Raw genomic sequence first — 16,644 nt, forward strand, 5'->3', positions numbered from 1 at the left:
AATGTCTGTGTCTCGTCCCTTCCCTGCCAGCCAGCTGCTGCCCAGCTCAGAGCCCGGTCTCCTCACACCCACTTCTCACGGTCTCCTAACCCGTCTAACTGCCTCCTAACTGCCTCCGTGCCTCCCTCCCCCACTCTGTAAGCTCTCTGCCGCCAGGTTAATCTCCTCCAAACACCATTCTCCAGGTGCTCCTGACTGAGAACCTACAGGAACCCCACCCTAGCTCACAACCTTATCACAGACTTCCCACACTGCCCACTGCAGGGCTCAGGGGCCCTGGAACTTGACGGCTTAGCACCATTTGTTAGTTCTTGTATGGTATTGTGTGCGTGTGTCCCCAGTGCACACACGTGCTTGGGTTAGAACTCGGGACTCAGGGCAAACTAAGCACACACTACCACCAACCCATTTCTTCACCGTGCCAAGCATCAAATTCTACCCATTCTATAAAGCCTCTGTCACCTGGTTGTCTACCTCACCAAAACCTACTGTAGATACCAGACAGACACAGCCACTTTGTGGTCCAGTTTCTCACTATGCTGGCCCTATCTTCTGTCTCAAGCCTTTATCCGTGGTACCCAGAGAAGTGATGCATCAAACCCAGAAGTTGCATTGGAATGCATGAAGAACACTGTCTTTCCCAAATGCAAGATGGAGCAGTGTGGGAGGAGGGATTAGGGTTAGGGTGGGAGACGCAGGAACTGACCCTCGCAGGCCTGCTGTCCGCTCCGGAGGCTATAGCCAGCAGTACACATACAGGACCGAGTTGTCTCTGAGGTTGGCAGGCAGAGCTGGGAGCAGTCCCCATTGTTGACGCTGCAGGGGTTGGTGCCCTCGCGCTCTGGGGAGGGGTGGTGGACAGAGCCGAAAGGTTAGACGGCTTCATGGAAGACTCAGATACAGGCCTGGGCTGCTCGGGGACAGGGTGGCCACTGGATACACCTTGGGCCTATCAGGGTCTCGCCAACCTAACCCAACTCCAGGTCTTTTGTCTTCCCAGGCCCCGGACCTTCTAGTCAGACTGTGAGCCTACAGGACACCTCAGTGGAGATAAGGAAAGGAAGTCCCTGAGGGTGACGAGCAGAGCCTAACCCACCGCCACCCGGACTGTCTCGGCCCACTACTCTAGCGGGCTGCTCGCGGCTGAAAGTTCTCCTACCCCCATGCCCGCTGCCGCAGGCCCCCTGGACACGGCATCCCTCACCCACTGCCTACCTAGCTGGATGTTCTCGTCATACACCTTCATGTGCATAACCAGCGTGGTGCTGTTCCTCAGCACCACAGACCCAGAACCGTCGGCCTTGTTGCAGGTGCCCATCTTCTCCGACAACTGATCGGCCCACCACAGCTTGTCCCCTGGGGTGACAGGAGGGAATAAGACCCTTGGGAAGGCCCTCGACTCAGACCTCCCGCGGAAGTCATGAGGCTTCAGGGGTGGAAGGTGGGACCCAGGAGACCCCCCCCCACCATCGGGCCAACCGTGCCTGGCCTGCTCTCCTCCCATCCTTCCTTCCACCCAAGCCCTCACCCATGATGGCCAGCGCCGTGGCCTTGCCCAGCTGGCTCCGCATGGTGTCGATGATCTCCAGGCCACTCCCGTCTAGATTGCAACGGTTGATTGTGTGGTTCCCAGAGCTGATCCAGTACAGTTTGCTTTCGGGGAAGTCAATAGCCAGCCCTGGAAGAGGAATAGGTATCACAGGCATGGAGCCTGGTACCAGGGCCGCGAACACAGGAGGATGTGTGGATCTGGGACAAGGTGGAGTGAGGACTAAGCCATCAGGAGAGACCTAGGGCACCAGAGAGAGACAGAAGCCTGCAGGAGCAAGCAGGCAAGCACATACCCACGGGACCCTTCTGGCCACTGAAGAGCAGAGTGCGGTTGCTCCCATCCATGTTGGCCATGCTGATATTATCACCATCAGTCCAGTAGAGCTTGCTGGGGAAAATACCAGGAAGAGAGTTAGGGAAGAGTTCTTTCCCTTCCCCCTCACTCAGGCGCTCCCCTGCCCCGAGCCACCCGCAGACTGACCCACGGAGCGGGTGGACGACCAGGCCATGAGGCTGTTCCAGGCCCTGCACCACGGCGTTCTTGAAGGAGCCATCGAGCCGGGCCACGTTAATTTGCTTCTTGTTGGTGTCGTAACTTGTCCAGAACAGATTTCGGGACACCCAATCCACAGCCAGTCCATGGGCATTTGGCAAGTCTGAGGGCATAAACGGGGAGTCGGTGGTTGGAGTAAGGGACAGGGGGACATGCTGGGGGCGAGCCCTGGGATGGGGACAACAGCATCAGAACCTGCAGAGACGACCGTCTCCACGCCTGTGCCGTTGATGAAGGCCCGCTTGATGGCTTGCGTGCGCACATCAGACCAGTAGACACGCTGCTCGCGCGCATCGTAGTCCAGCACCGTGACGTTGTCGATGTCGGGCACCGTGAAGGAGATGATGTAATTGTAGTAGGGGGCGTCCAGGTCCACGCCCCGGATCTCCATCTGACGTGCGTACAGCAGGAACTTCTTAAACTCTGTGGGGCGCAGGCCAGTCACTGAAGGCAGTCTTTGCCTCCAGGCTTCCTGCCTAGGTTAGATAGGTCCCTCCCCAGGTGCCCTCCGATGCTGCTGGCCTTCTACTGTCTTAATGTTGTGACCCTTTGATACAGTTCCTCATGTGGTAACCCCAACCATAAGATTATTTTGTTTTTTGTTTTTTGGTTTTTTTTTGCCTGTATGTATCTGTATGAGGGTGTTTGATTCTGAAGTTACAGAGAGTTGTGAGCTGCCATGTGGGTGCTGGGAATTGAACCTGGGACCCCTGGAGGAGCAGCCAGTGCTCTTAACTGCTGAGCCATCTCTTCAGCCCCAACTGTACTACTGTTATGAATCACAATATAAGCATCTACTATGCAATACATCTGATATAAGACCCCCATGAAAAGGTTATTTGATCCCCCACAGGTTAAGAACCACCATAAAGAGGCAGGCCCGCCTGTGTTAGATCCCGATAGCTATAGTACTGGTTTTTGGAGCCCTTCCTTCCAGCCATTCCTTTGCTTAACACTAGGACCCCTGACCTCCTATTCAGCCTCAGTTTACCCGTATCTGCTGGGGGAAGCGGCTTCCTACCGTAGCAGGTGGTATTGTCCTTGAGCTTCATGAGGTGGGGGCAGGCACAGGAGACAGTCCGGTTGTAGTTGATGAGGCACAGGTGGGAACAGGGGCCCCGGCCACCGTTGGCCTCACACGGATTTGGAGCTGCCCCGGAGAGAAGACATCTTGTGACGTGTTGATCCCTACCCGGCCCTTCTCATCTGGACCCCACCCCAACTCTCACCCTCCCTGTGTCTGCCAGCGCAGGCCCCTTACCCATGGGCTGCCGGGAGGGGTGATAGACCTGCAGGTCGAAGGGCTGTGTGTTGGTCCTCTGTACCACAGTGACATTGTGGCCAGTCCACTTGTTGGCCTTGGCCAGTGTGTTTGTCCGCCAGTCGGTCCAGTACACCTCCCCGCCATACAGTGTCACTGCGAACGGGTGTGACAGGAATTCGTGTCCCCGCAGCACCTCCATGTGACCGGAGCCGTCGTACCGGGCTGAGTAGATGGCGTCTGACCTGAGAGTGTGAGCAAGGGAACAGTGAGGGTCTCAGGGAGGTACCCAGGTGCCCGTCTTCCCTCCCCCTGCCAATAGCCCTCCTGATGGATAAACCTTTCCTGAGCCCTGCCGGGTGACCAAAGAAGGAACGCAAGACTGAAGTGGACGGGATGGGGTGGGGTGGGGATCCTAGCCTCATGACCCCCAAGGAAGTCTTCTAGATTTCCTTCCCAGGCTTGCAGATGGCACTAGAGCTTTGATGGAGCTAGAGAAAGGCACCTCGTCTTGGTTCCAGACAGGCAGAGCCCTCAGCAGAGGGCACAGGGTATAAGCAGAGAGGAAGGTGGGTAGCTGTCGATCACAACTGCTTTTCTCTGTCAGTTAGTCCTCCCCATCCCTTGCCCCCAATTCTCCTGTCATAGTGCTGGTCCCAGCCCCTCCCCCTGCCCCGGTGCTGCTGCCTCGACCCTGGTTGGTGGAGAATGCTGACCTGGCATCAATCCAGAGGATACGCTTCTCCAGGTAGTCCACGGTGAGCCCGTTGGGCCAGCCCCCCGAGCCTGTCTCTCGGTGGATAGTGCGGCGTCCAGCCCCACTCATGGATGCTGCCTCAATCCGTGGCAGGCTGGCATCCCAGTCTGTCCAAAACAGGATCCTAGGGAGAAGCGTGAGGAAGGCCGAAGCTGGTGGTGGCGGTGCCACAGGTAAAACAAGGGAGAGGTGGGGCCAGCAGTACCAAGACGACAGGTGTCCCTGACCAGGCTGAACAGAACACAGGGTGGGGGAGGGGGAACCACAGGGCTAGGGAGGGACAAGAGGGGACAGACACAGTCCTCACCCATCCCGAGGGTCTAGCGCAATGGCCCTTGGGTGCTCAATGTCCCCCGCCAGCAGAGTGGTCCGGAGGGTTCCATCCAGCTTGGCCACCTCGATCTGGTCCAGGTTGCTCTCCACCCAGTAGATGTTGCCGGCGATCCAGTCCACAGCCAGACCCTCTGGTGTGGCCAAGCCATACTGAATCACTACCTCAAAGCTGGTCAGGGCTAGGGAGAGAGGGTTGCGGTGGTTAGGCACTCCTAGGCTGGGGCACGGTAGAGGCACAGATTCCAAGATCCCGACGACCCACCCTCACCCCAACTCCTCTGCCAAGTCCTCTGCCAGGCCTGGCTCCCACGATGGCAATCCCAGTGTCCCCAACTCTCCTCACCCAGGCCTCTTTCCCACCAGGAGGTGGGTAGAAAAGGGGCTCCTGGAGGAGGGGGTGAGGGCAGCCACTTTCTGCATGCCATGCAGATGGGGTTAGCTGGGACAGCAGGTCAGGAGGACGGAAGCTAGACGCAGTATGATGGAACTTGCTAGAAATTACTCCACAGGACGTCCTGAAGATAGTCTATGTTAATACGCCCATGTGTCTCCTTACTTTAGGGACTGTCATGCGGTTAACAGATCAGTTTCCTTAGCTAGTCTCCTGGCCATGGACATCTGAGATGTTCTCAAGTTTCCTTGATAATCGACAATAGTAAAACAAGCCGCCTTCTCGCCTGCATTCAGATGCCACCTCCTCAGGGACCCGCCCTGACACAATTTAAAACCCTGTCTTGATCAACACTGTGTCCAATGCCAGTGTACAACAGATCCTCAATCCTGAGCCTGTGGCGGCTCAGGTTACTCTGAGAGAGAGGCCCAGGTAGTCCATCCTTACACGATATTTTCCTTTTGAGCCTGAAATTCCAAGATTGGGGAGCCAGTCTTCAGGCCACTCCAAAGAAAGGGTGATCATTTTGTTAATTATTGGGCTGGCAGCAATGCTCACGATAATTACGGGCATCAGGCTCTGAGACCCACAGCAAAACCTAACCCAATTAACGGGGTGGGGGTGGGGAACTGGAGCCTCAGTTTTGGGGCCACCTGGATCTGGGTCTGTGACCCTGAATGCCCAAGTGCCATCTGTGTACCATGCTGGCACCGCTCCCAGACCCAGCGCGTCACCTCCGTTGTCCAGAAGCTTCCCACGGTAGATCTTGTCTTCTACCACGTCGGTCCAGTAGAGGGCACTCTGGCTGAGGTGGAAGTCCAGGGCAATGGTGTTCCGTAGGCCAGGCACCAGGACACTGTAATCCCCCTTGTGAAGGTCAATGCGTCTGATCTCGTGGCGGTTGGAGAAGATGATGAAAGGTTTGAAGGGATCTGGTGGGAGGGATGGGAGTGGGTCAGCGAAGGGTGCACTGTCCAGGTATGTGAGGGTCTCTGTTGGCCTGGGCCTTCCGCCACATAGTGCCCACCCAGTGTGGCTTAGGGGCATGGCCAGGACAGCTTGGCTAGTCCCCCACACTGCACCAAGTCATACCCAGACTGCGGCAGCTCTCGCCATCAGGCTCCAAGACCCAGCCCTCATAGCAGGAGCACTTCACGCTGAACTTGTTCTGGTCACATTTCTGGCTGCATTTGAGGTGCTTGGCACAGTAGCTCTGGATCTGGCAGGTGTGGTTGTCAGGGCCCAGCTCCATGCCCAGTGGGCAAGAGCACACGATGCCTTCACCGGGAGCCACTGAGCAGTTGTGACTACAGCCGCCGTTATTCAGAGAGCACTGGTCTGCGGGGACAAGCAGGGGACAGGTCCAGGGTCAAGATCTGGCAGGAGGCAGGACATGGCTGTGTCCCATCCCAAGCCCTGAAACCCTAACCCACGGTCCCTGCAAAGCCCCTGCCCTGGGGGAACACGTGGAACACGAGAACCTGACACCTGAGATCGTCACCCCTTTCCCCCCACACCTCTCTCCGCTCTCCATGTTCCCGTAACCCTCTTGGGTCCACAGCTAGGACCTGGGCATTTTGCCTCCTCTCTGGGAGAGCCCTTTGGTCAAGGCCCTTTCTTTGATCTCTCCCTCCTGAGGTGTAATTTGGGGGAGGGTGCAGAGGGGAATGCCCTGGCCCCTCTGACAGGATCTGGAACTTGCTGTCAGGCAGCCACCATGTCAGCAGTTTCTGGGTCCGTCTTAGATGGCTTTAGCCTCCATTCTTCTCGTTCACAGAAGTCACGTGACTACCAGACCTTCACATCACCCCTGTGGCCTTCACTGACCCTGACCCTGTACCTACTCCCTCATTCTGCACATTCTGCTCATTTCTGGGAACCCGGTTAAATTCCCTTCCTCCAGAAGTCTGCTCCACCCTGTACCTCACCTCCAGCCTGCTCTTCCTATTTAGCAGTGTTTGAGGGGGTCTATTCCAGGTCAGGAGTTCTAACCGCCCCCTTTCCTGTTGTACCCACAGAGTGGTATGACTCTGGACTAACCTCTCCTTGCATGCCCACAGGGTGGTGTGACTCTGGACTAACCCCCCCCTGCATGCCCGCGGAGGTGTGACTCTGGATTAACCCCCTACCTGCTGTGCCCGTGGAGTGGTGTGACTATGGACTATCCCCTCCCTGTACACCAGCAGAGTGGTGTGACTCTGGACTAACCCTCCCTGCATGCCTGCGGAGTGGTGTGACTCTGGACTAACCACCTCCCTGCATGTACGTGGAGTGGTGTGACTCTGGACTAACCACCTCCCTGCATGCCCACGGAGTGGTGTGACTGGACTAACCACCTCCCTGCTGTGCCCGTGGAGTGGTGTGACTCTGGATTAACCCCCTCCCTGCTGTGCCCGTGGAGTGGTGTGACTCTGGACTATCCCCTCCCTGTATGCCCGCGGAGTGGTGTGACTCTGGACTAACCCCTCCCTGTATGCCCGCGGAGTGGTGTGACTCTGGACTAACCACCTCCCTGCTGTGCCCGTGGAGTGGTGTGACTCTGGACTGACCTCCTCCCTGCATACCCTCAGAGTGGTGTGACTCTGGACTAACCCTCCCTGCATGCCTGCAGAGTGGTGTGACTCTGGACTAACCACCTCCCTGCATGCCCGCGGAGTGGTATGACTCTGGACTACTCTATTTAAGGGCTCTGTGCCTCCTCCTCCTCATCTGGAGACATACTGTGGCTGCCTCACTGGGCCACCTTATGGAGTAAATGGTGGAGTTGTGGGATGCCTCATGCTGGGCCACGGCAGCCCTAGACCAATGGACACTGTTGGAGACCCTGCATCCTGCCGGCTTTTGCCCCAGACCCCTTCCCACAGACTGTCCTGGCCAGGACGCGGCTCACCGCACAGCTCGCCCTCGTCTGAGCCATCTCCACAGTCGTCTTTGCCGTCACACAGCTTGTCAGGGGGCAGGCAGACGGAGGTGTTGTTGGCACAGGGATGTGAGGGTGGCCTGCAGGCCAGGGCCTCACAGTTCTCCTCGTCCGAGTTGTCCTCACAGTCGCTGTCTCCGTCACACACCCACGCTTTGCTGATGCACCGAGCTGGGGGGGCAGGAGCACATGAGGAGCAGGCCTGGAGACTGGGACTCACTGTGCCCAGACCCAGTGGGCTTCTCTGACAGGGTCATCGCTGAAGCGCTCTGGGGACCGCTATGAACCACAAAGCCTTTGCTGTCAAATCCACACAGGTAACTAAGACAGCAGGCAGGACACTCACCTCCAGCCAGGGTTTGGGCTCCCAGGGTCCTTCGTGCAGACCTGGCCCCTTCCTGATTCTCCCCTCCCCGCTACGCCACCACCGCTACCCCTGCCACCACATCTGAGGTCCCCCCAGTCCTCTTTTCACCTGAGTCCTTGCAGCCGAACTTGACATTTGGGTCACAAACATGGGTCACCCCCTCACAGCTCTTCTCGTCACTGGAATCCATGCAGTCGGTGTCTCCGTCACAGCGCCACCGCAGGGGGATACACAGGCCATCCAGCCGGCACTGGAACTCATCGGTATGGCAGCCTCCAGGAGGTCTGGTGGCTGGAAGACATGGGGGTGCATCAGGAGGGAGAGGCCCTCCAGGTCAGCCCGGATGCCAAGCGGAAGAGTCCTGGAGCATCCCGTGAGCCTGCGGACAGCCTGGCAGCCCTGAGAGACCCGTCGAGAGTCTCAGATGCCACACCTTCAGGGACCCCAGTGATCATCTAATGTCCCCTTCTCTACACTCAGGATGGAGACCGGCTAAGGATTTTGTCGCTTCCCTCATTCACTCCATGCCCTCCGAGTGCCAGCTAGGTTCTAGGCACCAGCCCAGGCACTGGCAGGGACTAAGATCAAGTTCTTGCTCCGAGATAACTCAGGGCCTAGTGGAGGGAGACAGATCAAGGCTATGACTGCAGACAATGACACACTTTGTGGAGACGAAACCAGGAACGGCGCCAGTCTCGTGGGTGACACTTCAGATGAGAGAGTCACCAGGGCTCTGAGCAGAAGCCATTTGAGCAGGGACAGGAATTAAGTGAGAGTAAAGCCACAAGGGCACCTGGAATTGCACACCCAGCAAAGGAAACCCCAGTGGGAAGCGGCTGAGATGGGCCCATCGAGCCAGAGTGGGGAGGGAGTGGGCGGGAGGCAGAGCATGGGTCAGAGGTCAAAGGGCTCAGAGGTCTCAGCAATTTTTCCATGTGTGCAGGGAACTGGTATAGCCTGGGGGCGGGGCTGGGGCACAAGCTCACTGGTCCAGCAGGATTGTGCTGTGCCCCATCCAAGCCTGCAAGCCATAATGGAAATGCCACCCAAGTGCCCACACTGGCCAGGTACCGGGTTGGGTCTCACACTGTCATAGTGTGCCCACCGTTCCATCCTTTCTGCCATCACAGGGCTGGTACCCTCTCCTCACGTCTCAACTCTCATCAGCTGCCTATGATCTGACTCTTCTTCCCCGGGAGGGACTGAAGTTCAGTGCGCTCTAATTTCCTTCTGGAGCTGTCTCCCAAAGTGTCACCGACATTGTACCTCCTCCCAGTGCTCCCCACTGCCTCTGTCTGATCCCCACTGCCTGCCAGGTCAAGCCTGTCTAACCCTCATACCCTATTGGAAGCTGCCACTTCAGAAGCAGCCTCATTCCCTTGTCAATGCAGAGGCTTCTCTTCTCTGTCTGCCTGCCTGGCCCAGCTGGCACCGCCGGAAGTGTTCGAGTCTCCAAGCTGCCTTCTGTCCCCATAGGAAGTCTCACACTCTCCTATGTCTAATGGCCAGTCAGGCGCACCTCCTCCTGAAGGGTCCTAGGCCATGCCAGCTCAGAACCACAGACTAACATTACGGCCAATCAGGTCTCTGATCCCACACGCCAGGCCCCATCCATGCCTCTCCACCTATTGACTGCAGGAGGAAGTCCACGCAGAGGAAGCCATCGGTCCAGGTCTGCCTGGCTTGTTGGGTAACACCTGCACTGCTTCATAGAGCATGTGGGATCCCTTCCTAGATCCCCAAGTCCTTCTTAGAGATGATCCTGAAAATAGCACTGTTCCCTGATCCTCCTGAGACCCCCTTGGTCCTGTCTCTTAGTTGGATGCACGGTGGGTGGTCCACAGCACCCACTGTTCACAATTCTAACTCTGAGGCAGAGACTAGCCGGTGGACCACGGGCCATGTAAGGCTTGACATGATGTCAGCTGTCATGAGTTGAACTCCTCCTGTCCCTAAAAGGATGCCGAACCACCTTACCTATCAAGGTGGCCTTGTTTGGCAGTAGTCTCTTTGCCGACTGAAATCATTGGGGGTAATAAAGCCTAATTAACAGCATTAATGTCTCTATAAAAAGAAAAATGTGGACCCAGCGACAGACCCACTCGGGGAAGACACTACATGAAGGTGAAGGTAGAGATAGGATGAAGAATTTAGTGCAAAGGAAGGCCTAAGGTTTCCGAGACGCTGGGGACGTGTTTTCCTTCACAGGCTGGGGAGGAGCCAGCCCTGAGGACAGTTTGCTCTTCAGGACTGTGTGACAGTGTGCTTCTGTTGTTAAGTCACTCAGTTTGTGACTGTGGACTACAGAAACCTTAGGAAACTAATATGCTAAATACAGTCAATTTCACAGGGGGAAAAAGGACTTTTCTAACCGTCAGAACCATCCCAGCTCTGCAGCCTTTCCCAACAGCGATGGCCAGAGCGAAGACACCAACACCCCAGGGAGGGCCTGTCTCTCCAGGAATCTCGGCCTGCCCCAAGAGGCCTCTTCTGGCCCTGGACGCCCCCCTCATCCCTTCCGCCTCATCCCTTCCTTTGTACTCTTCCTCCATCCATAGCCCAGAATGACCTTGTACTCTTAGTGATCGATCCTCCTGCCTCAGCCTCTCATGTGGTGGGATCAGAGGGATGAGCCACCACGCCTGGTTTGACATCCTGTCAATTAGGTGCTTTACCAGACACGCGTCCCTGCACTGCGTTTCTGTGCTTACCTCACTGACCTATCCAACGCTTCACCAGACACGTCCCTGCACTGCGTTTCTGTGCTTACCTCACTGACCTCCTATCAGCAGGGCCAGGCCAGCGCTGGTCTTACCCCTCTTCGTAAGGGAAACTCAGAGGCCCACAGAGATAAGTGACCTGCCCAAGGCCACCCAGATAACAAGTTGCAGAGCTGCAGCTGAAACCTAAGGCCCCCAAGGGCCAGGCCCTCAATCTCAGCAGCGTGTGGCAACGATCTGCATGCTATCTCTTTTCCCCGTGGGGCCGGAGCCTCCTCAAGGACAAGAGGCAAACCTCAGGGTTCCTGGGTGCTGATGCAGCGGGGCGGGTGGCTGGATGGGCGGAGGGCCGCTCAAGAGGGCTCACCCTGGTTGGTACAGTTGGCATGCGTCTCGTCGCTGTAGTCCCCACAGTCGTTGTCTCCGTCACAGGTCCAGTGTTCAGGGATGCAGCGCCCGCTATTGCACTTGAACTGGGTGCTGGAACAGGAGTGGCTGCAGCCGGCCTCGTCGCTGTTGTCCCCACAGTCGTTGTCTGGGGGGGGAGGGGAAGAAGGAGAGAGTCGAAGATGGGGTTAGCAGAACTACCTCTTCTGTGACCCCAGCGTGGCCCACTCGGCCCCTCGTTCCCACCCACAGCCCACCCCTCCCCCACTGAGAAAAACAACAAACAGAAAAGTCACAGAAACTGCATAGACCGCAGCATGCACCATGGCCCGCAGGTGGGGAGGGTGGGGGGCTGGGCTCCAGGAGGCCCCACTCTTGAGTCTCAGAAAGCTGGGGGTGGGGGCATCCTTTTCAGCAGAGTGTGGGAACAGGGACTGCTTACTTCTGGGGGGCCTAGGCAGAGGTTCCCCTGGTCTGGGAGAGAATGGAGGCTGGAGTATAGGTGAGAGCGTGCTGGCTGGAAAGGCCTTTATCCAACCACACCCTGAGCGTGGACATCGCCAGACGCTGACGCTGGTGCTAACTCCCAGGGGTCTGCCTGCAGCTGAGGCTCGGGAGTTCTGAGGTAGGTGTCTGGGTGAACATCCTGCCTGCTGGGCCCTAGAGTGATGTCCCCTGGCACTGACAGGGCTCACTGGGACCGAGGGGCCAGTCGTCTCAGAGTGTGCTCCTGTCCCCCTCCTAACTGGATTTGCTTTTCCTCCCCCAGGTCTCAGCTTCCTCAACACCACCTCTGTCACTTCCTCTTCCCTCTGAAGTGCCCCCTGTGTCCTCTCTGCAGCATCGTTCCTGCGATTTCCACTCTTGCCTCTGCTGCTTTTGTCTGTGTGTATCCTGGTAGCTCTGGACTAGCAAGCCTAGGGGACTGGGGAAACTGAGGCTGGGGGGTCCTGGGGTGATGGTGCATGTGCGTCTATGCACTGACCGGCAGGCTCAGGACAGGTCTTTTCGTCAGAGCCGTCCCCACAATCCTTCTCTGAAACACAGAAACCGCCAGGGCAACCATTGGCACTAGAGACACAGCAAGGAGGAGGGCAACATGGCACTGACCCAACCCATCCTCACATGAGTCTCTGGGGCAGCATGCCACAACACAACACCACACCACGCCAGACAGGACAGAGCCCGAAACAGCACACGCAACAAACAATCACTTGCATGCCTGTTTACACACACTGCGGCCCCTGTGGCTCAGGGCTGACATCACCTGGTCCATGGCTGACCTCCAGGTGTGCTTCCAAGACTGAAGCCCAGAGCCTAGGGCATACGGTAAGAACCCCAGGGAGAGAGGGGAAGTGGGGAAAAGGGGATGGGCTCTAGGCTAATCCTTGAATCCTCACTAAACTTTCCTCAGCCCCTTGAATCCTGCCAGAAGGCAGGCAGCTCTGCCCTGCGCAGGCAGGAGATGATGCAAGGTAAGTAAGGCCTTCCTTCCGCCCACCTTGGCTCATCCTTTTCTCTCCTAGCTAATCCTCGGGGGTTCCAGTGCCCTGCAGAGAGCCCCAGCTCTAAGTCTAAGATCTCGCCCTTCTCCACCTGGGGCCCAGCTGTGGCTTCTGGCTTTCCTAGGAACCGCAGTAGAAGGAAGGAGGTAGGGCTCACCATTGTCACATCTCCAATTGATGTTAATGCATCTGCCGTTGTTGCAGGTAAACTGAGTCAGGGGGAAGCAGGTGGGATAGGCTGTCAAGGAGAAGGAACAGTTGAGTAGGGTCCTCAAAGCCACACATCCTCACACTGAGCAGGTGGCGAAGGGGACCCTTACATACGGAGGAGCCTTTAGCCAGATGCGGGTGCGAGAGGCTCCCCAGGAAACTGCTCAGTCGCCCCTGCTAGGCACCAACACAAGCACTGAGGTTCCCCACTACCCCCCCCCCCCACAAACCAACACTGTGACGGTGATGCTATTATTAGATCCATGATGTAAACAAAACTCCACGGAGGGAGGCCATGGGAGATAACTTTCTCAAAGCTACCAGGTGCCTCCACCCATGAGCTGCCCCTCCCCTCGGCCAGCCTGGCTCTCCTGCTGTCCCTCTTACCACATGAGGCTGACTCATCGGAGCGGTCCCCACAGTCATCATCCAGATCACAGGTCCAGGAGATAGGGATGCAGCGGCCGCTGGCACAGGAGAACTGGTTGGGTGGGCAGGTGCGAGCTGGGGGGCGGGGAGCAGACGTAAGAACTCATCATCCAGTCCCTCGCTGCTTCAAGTCCTTTCCTCCCCCATCACCCTCTGCTCCCGGGCCTGCTCTGTGTGAAATGTTATTCTCTGGTGTCCCAGATCGCACTGGTGCCTGACTCCCTCTCCCAAGGGGTCTCTGCGATCTTTGGGACAAGGCTCCAGCCACATCTCTATCTATCTTGAGTTACACCTGTTTCCCTATAAGCCCAGCTCTGTTGGTTTGTCCATCCTGGCAGGGAACGGTGGATCCCACCTCCTGTCCAGGGCCCCATTCCTCTGCTCTGGGAACGCAGGCTCTTTTCTTCCCTTCCCTTAGGTCTTTCTGTCTCCACCCACGGTGCCCGGTCCGCACCTGAGCAGGTGGCATTGGATTCGTCCTCGCTGTTGCCACAGTCATTGTCCCCATCACAGAGCCAGCGGTTGGGGATGCACCGGTTGTTCTCACACTTGAACCGGTCCGAGGGGCAGGTGTGCTGATCTGGGGAGGGGGACATGTCAGGGGTCAGCGAGAGGGTGGTCTCTGGTTCTCGGGCCACTCAGGTACAGCCACGTCCAGCGCCTTGCTGCCTGGCCGCCGGGGTGGGCGGGGCGACTCACGGCACAGCGCTGGCGCCTCGTCACTGTTGTCCAGACAGTCATTGTCGCCGTCACACTTCCAGCGCTCCTGGATACAGCGGCTGTTGGCGCAGGCAAACTCGCCCGGCTGGCACTGCGGTGGGGGCACGTAGGATGGGTTCGCTGTGGGCACCACAGGAGTGTGAGGGGGAAGGTTAGACCCAGGCCATGGGACAGGTGCTAAGATTCCCTCACTTCTCTTTTCATCTCTTGTTTTTGATAACACACAGAGTAATTTCTCCCCTAGTGCATAATTCTCCACGAGCAAATTTATTCGGTTAGAAGCGGTAACTCTTTCTCGGGCAATGTGATATGCATGGTAATGTCTGTATCTCCCTGCAGTCCGAGAGCAAAACCGCTTTCAAGAGAACCCATTACGACACCCCAGAGGTTTGTGTGGTCCACTGCTGACTTCCTGAGCAGCCCCTGAGAGTCATCTCAGTCCCCCAAGGTCCTGTCCTGGATGCTCACAAATCCATCAGCTCCACTGCAGGAGCGAAGACAGGCCCTCGACCTCTGCACGCTCCACCCTCCTGTCCTGCAGTGTACCTCACCATCACTGTGCGTGCGCCTTAGCGTCTTAGCGTCTAAGCAGACCTCTGCCTGTGCGGCTGGCAACCTGGAGCCCAGACTGTAGCGCCAGCGGCCCCGACCTTTGCACTTCCGTTTTCCCACCATATTCCGAAAACTTCTCCAGGGTCCCATGTGCCAGTTCTCTCTCCTCCACCCCACGGGCCACTGGGCCTGAACGTTGGTGTGTTTCCTAGAAGTCAGCGCTGACCCTCTCAGACCACACTCTGTGATGATTAAGTCTGCTCTGCTCCTGGTCCAGGGTCACTTCCTCTCCAATCATTCCTGCCTCCATTCTTAATGATGTCCATGTCCACAAAGACCATTGTTACCTTGGTCCCTCCCAGTTCCACGGCCTCTGCCAATGGCCCAACCTCCACTGGCCTCAGCCTTGCTCTCAGCTGGCACTCTCCTGACCCCTTTTTCTTTTCTTTTTGTTTTATTTTGTTTTTGATATAAGATCTCACTACGTAGCCTTGACTGGCTTAGACTTCTCTCTGTAGACCAGGCTGGCCTGGAAGTCACAGAGATCCACCTGCCTCTGTCTCCAAGGTGTGCGTCCCCACGCCCGGCTACTGACGCCATTTTCACTCCTCGCACTGTGACGAGAAAATTATTCTGACCATGGGAAAGGGTAAGGAGGGGAGAAATGCAGAAAGGTTTTTAAGAAATGGACACTGGGGTCAGGCTCTCAGGTCTGACTGTCTGTGCTAACTTGGGCCTCAGTTTCTTCACTTATAATAGGAATGATAAAAAACGCCATTCCCAAAGAGAGATTTTAGGGAATACGTAAATTACTACTACACGGGAAATGCTTAAAACAACACATAGTCTCTGCTCAGTGAGAGTCGGCTGTGATTGTAAAACACAGAACTGAAAACCACCTCCTACTGTAGAGGGTGCCTCTGCAACAGCGGAGAAACGGTTGAGAAAATATCAGGACAGTTTGGCCGTTAAAACGGCTGCTTACGTATTCATGGTACACCGCCAAGTGGCTGAGGCAGGAGACAGGAGAGCGTGTGCAGCGCAGCTCCTGCTATGCAGAGGTAAGCGTGCAGAGCAATGATTTGTGCATTCTTCTTTATATTTTTATATACTGCACATTTATTCATTTTTGAAAAGATTATTTTAATCTCAATTGTGTGTGTGATACTGAGAACTGAACCCAAGGCCTTACCTAGTGGTCAACATCTAGAGTCTACTTGTACTGAGGAAAACAGGAGCTTGGGGACTGGAGAGGTGGCTCAGTAGTCAAGAGCAATGACTGCTCTTCCAGAGGACCCAGGTTGCATCCCCAGTACCCACACGGTGGCTGGCAACTCTTTACAACTCTAGTTCCAGGGAATCTGATGCCTCTTCTGGCCACCGTGGGCACTGCACGCACACAGTGCACAGACATACAGGCAAAATACCCGCACACATAAAATAAAAACAAATAAATAAAATCATGAATGAGCTGGGCTTTAATCCCTGCACTTGGAAGGCCGAGGCTGGCAGATCTCTGTGAGTTCAAGGCCAGCATGGTCTACAGAGTGAGTTCCAGGACAGCTAGGGCTACACAGAGAAACCCTGTCTCAAACAAAACAAAACAAAACAAAACAAAACATAAACTCGTGAATGTAAGGCATGGAGGCTGTAACACAGGGGTAGAGGGATTATCTAATGTATATGAGGCACTAAATTGATTCCCGGCACATGAAAATAAATGAACAAAGGTAAGAGAGGGTACTGTGACGGATAAAGCCACAGATGTCCAGACACGCAGGGTGACAGCTACGTACAAAACAGAACGAGCACCTATGTGGCTCACAACAACACAGTGGTGGCCACCATTCTCCTAAATGTCCTTTTAAAATGTGTTTGTTTTTGAGACAGGGTCTCCATGCTGGCCTGGACCTTGCAATTCCCCTGCCTCGGCTTCCCGGTGCTGGGATTATAGATATGTACACATTACCTGACTAATTTACAATATT

The 16,644-nt window shown here is 56.2% G+C and overlaps 1 protein-coding gene across 1 annotated transcript in view; it reads right to left on the reverse strand.

The window, feature by feature from the left end:
- The window catches only part of Lrp1 (LDL receptor related protein 1), an 83,875-nt gene that overhangs the window by 30,413 nt on the left and 36,818 nt on the right, over positions 1–16,644 (reverse strand). The window contains exons 16-34 of the mRNA XM_075954860.1: positions 14,084–14,224; positions 13,839–13,964; positions 13,343–13,459; positions 12,903–12,983; positions 11,221–11,388; positions 8,242–8,424; positions 7,737–7,937; positions 5,939–6,184; positions 5,581–5,778; positions 4,430–4,634; positions 4,082–4,246; positions 3,366–3,610; positions 3,126–3,254; positions 2,300–2,527; positions 2,033–2,207; positions 1,845–1,939; positions 1,529–1,678; positions 1,216–1,356; positions 707–841 (exon numbers count right to left, since the gene is read on the reverse strand). Coding sequence (XP_075810975.1) covers positions 707–841; positions 1,216–1,356; positions 1,529–1,678; positions 1,845–1,939; positions 2,033–2,207; positions 2,300–2,527; positions 3,126–3,254; positions 3,366–3,610; positions 4,082–4,246; positions 4,430–4,634; positions 5,581–5,778; positions 5,939–6,184; positions 7,737–7,937; positions 8,242–8,424; positions 11,221–11,388; positions 12,903–12,983; positions 13,343–13,459; positions 13,839–13,964; positions 14,084–14,224 — 3,129 coding nt within the window. The remainder of the gene's footprint in view (positions 1–706; positions 842–1,215; positions 1,357–1,528; positions 1,679–1,844; positions 1,940–2,032; positions 2,208–2,299; positions 2,528–3,125; positions 3,255–3,365; positions 3,611–4,081; positions 4,247–4,429; positions 4,635–5,580; positions 5,779–5,938; positions 6,185–7,736; positions 7,938–8,241; positions 8,425–11,220; positions 11,389–12,902; positions 12,984–13,342; positions 13,460–13,838; positions 13,965–14,083; positions 14,225–16,644) is intronic.

Source organism: Microtus pennsylvanicus, chromosome 20 (genome assembly GCF_037038515.1).
Source record: "Microtus pennsylvanicus isolate mMicPen1 chromosome 20, mMicPen1.hap1, whole genome shotgun sequence".
NCBI lineage: Eukaryota > Metazoa > Chordata > Mammalia > Rodentia > Cricetidae > Microtus > Microtus pennsylvanicus.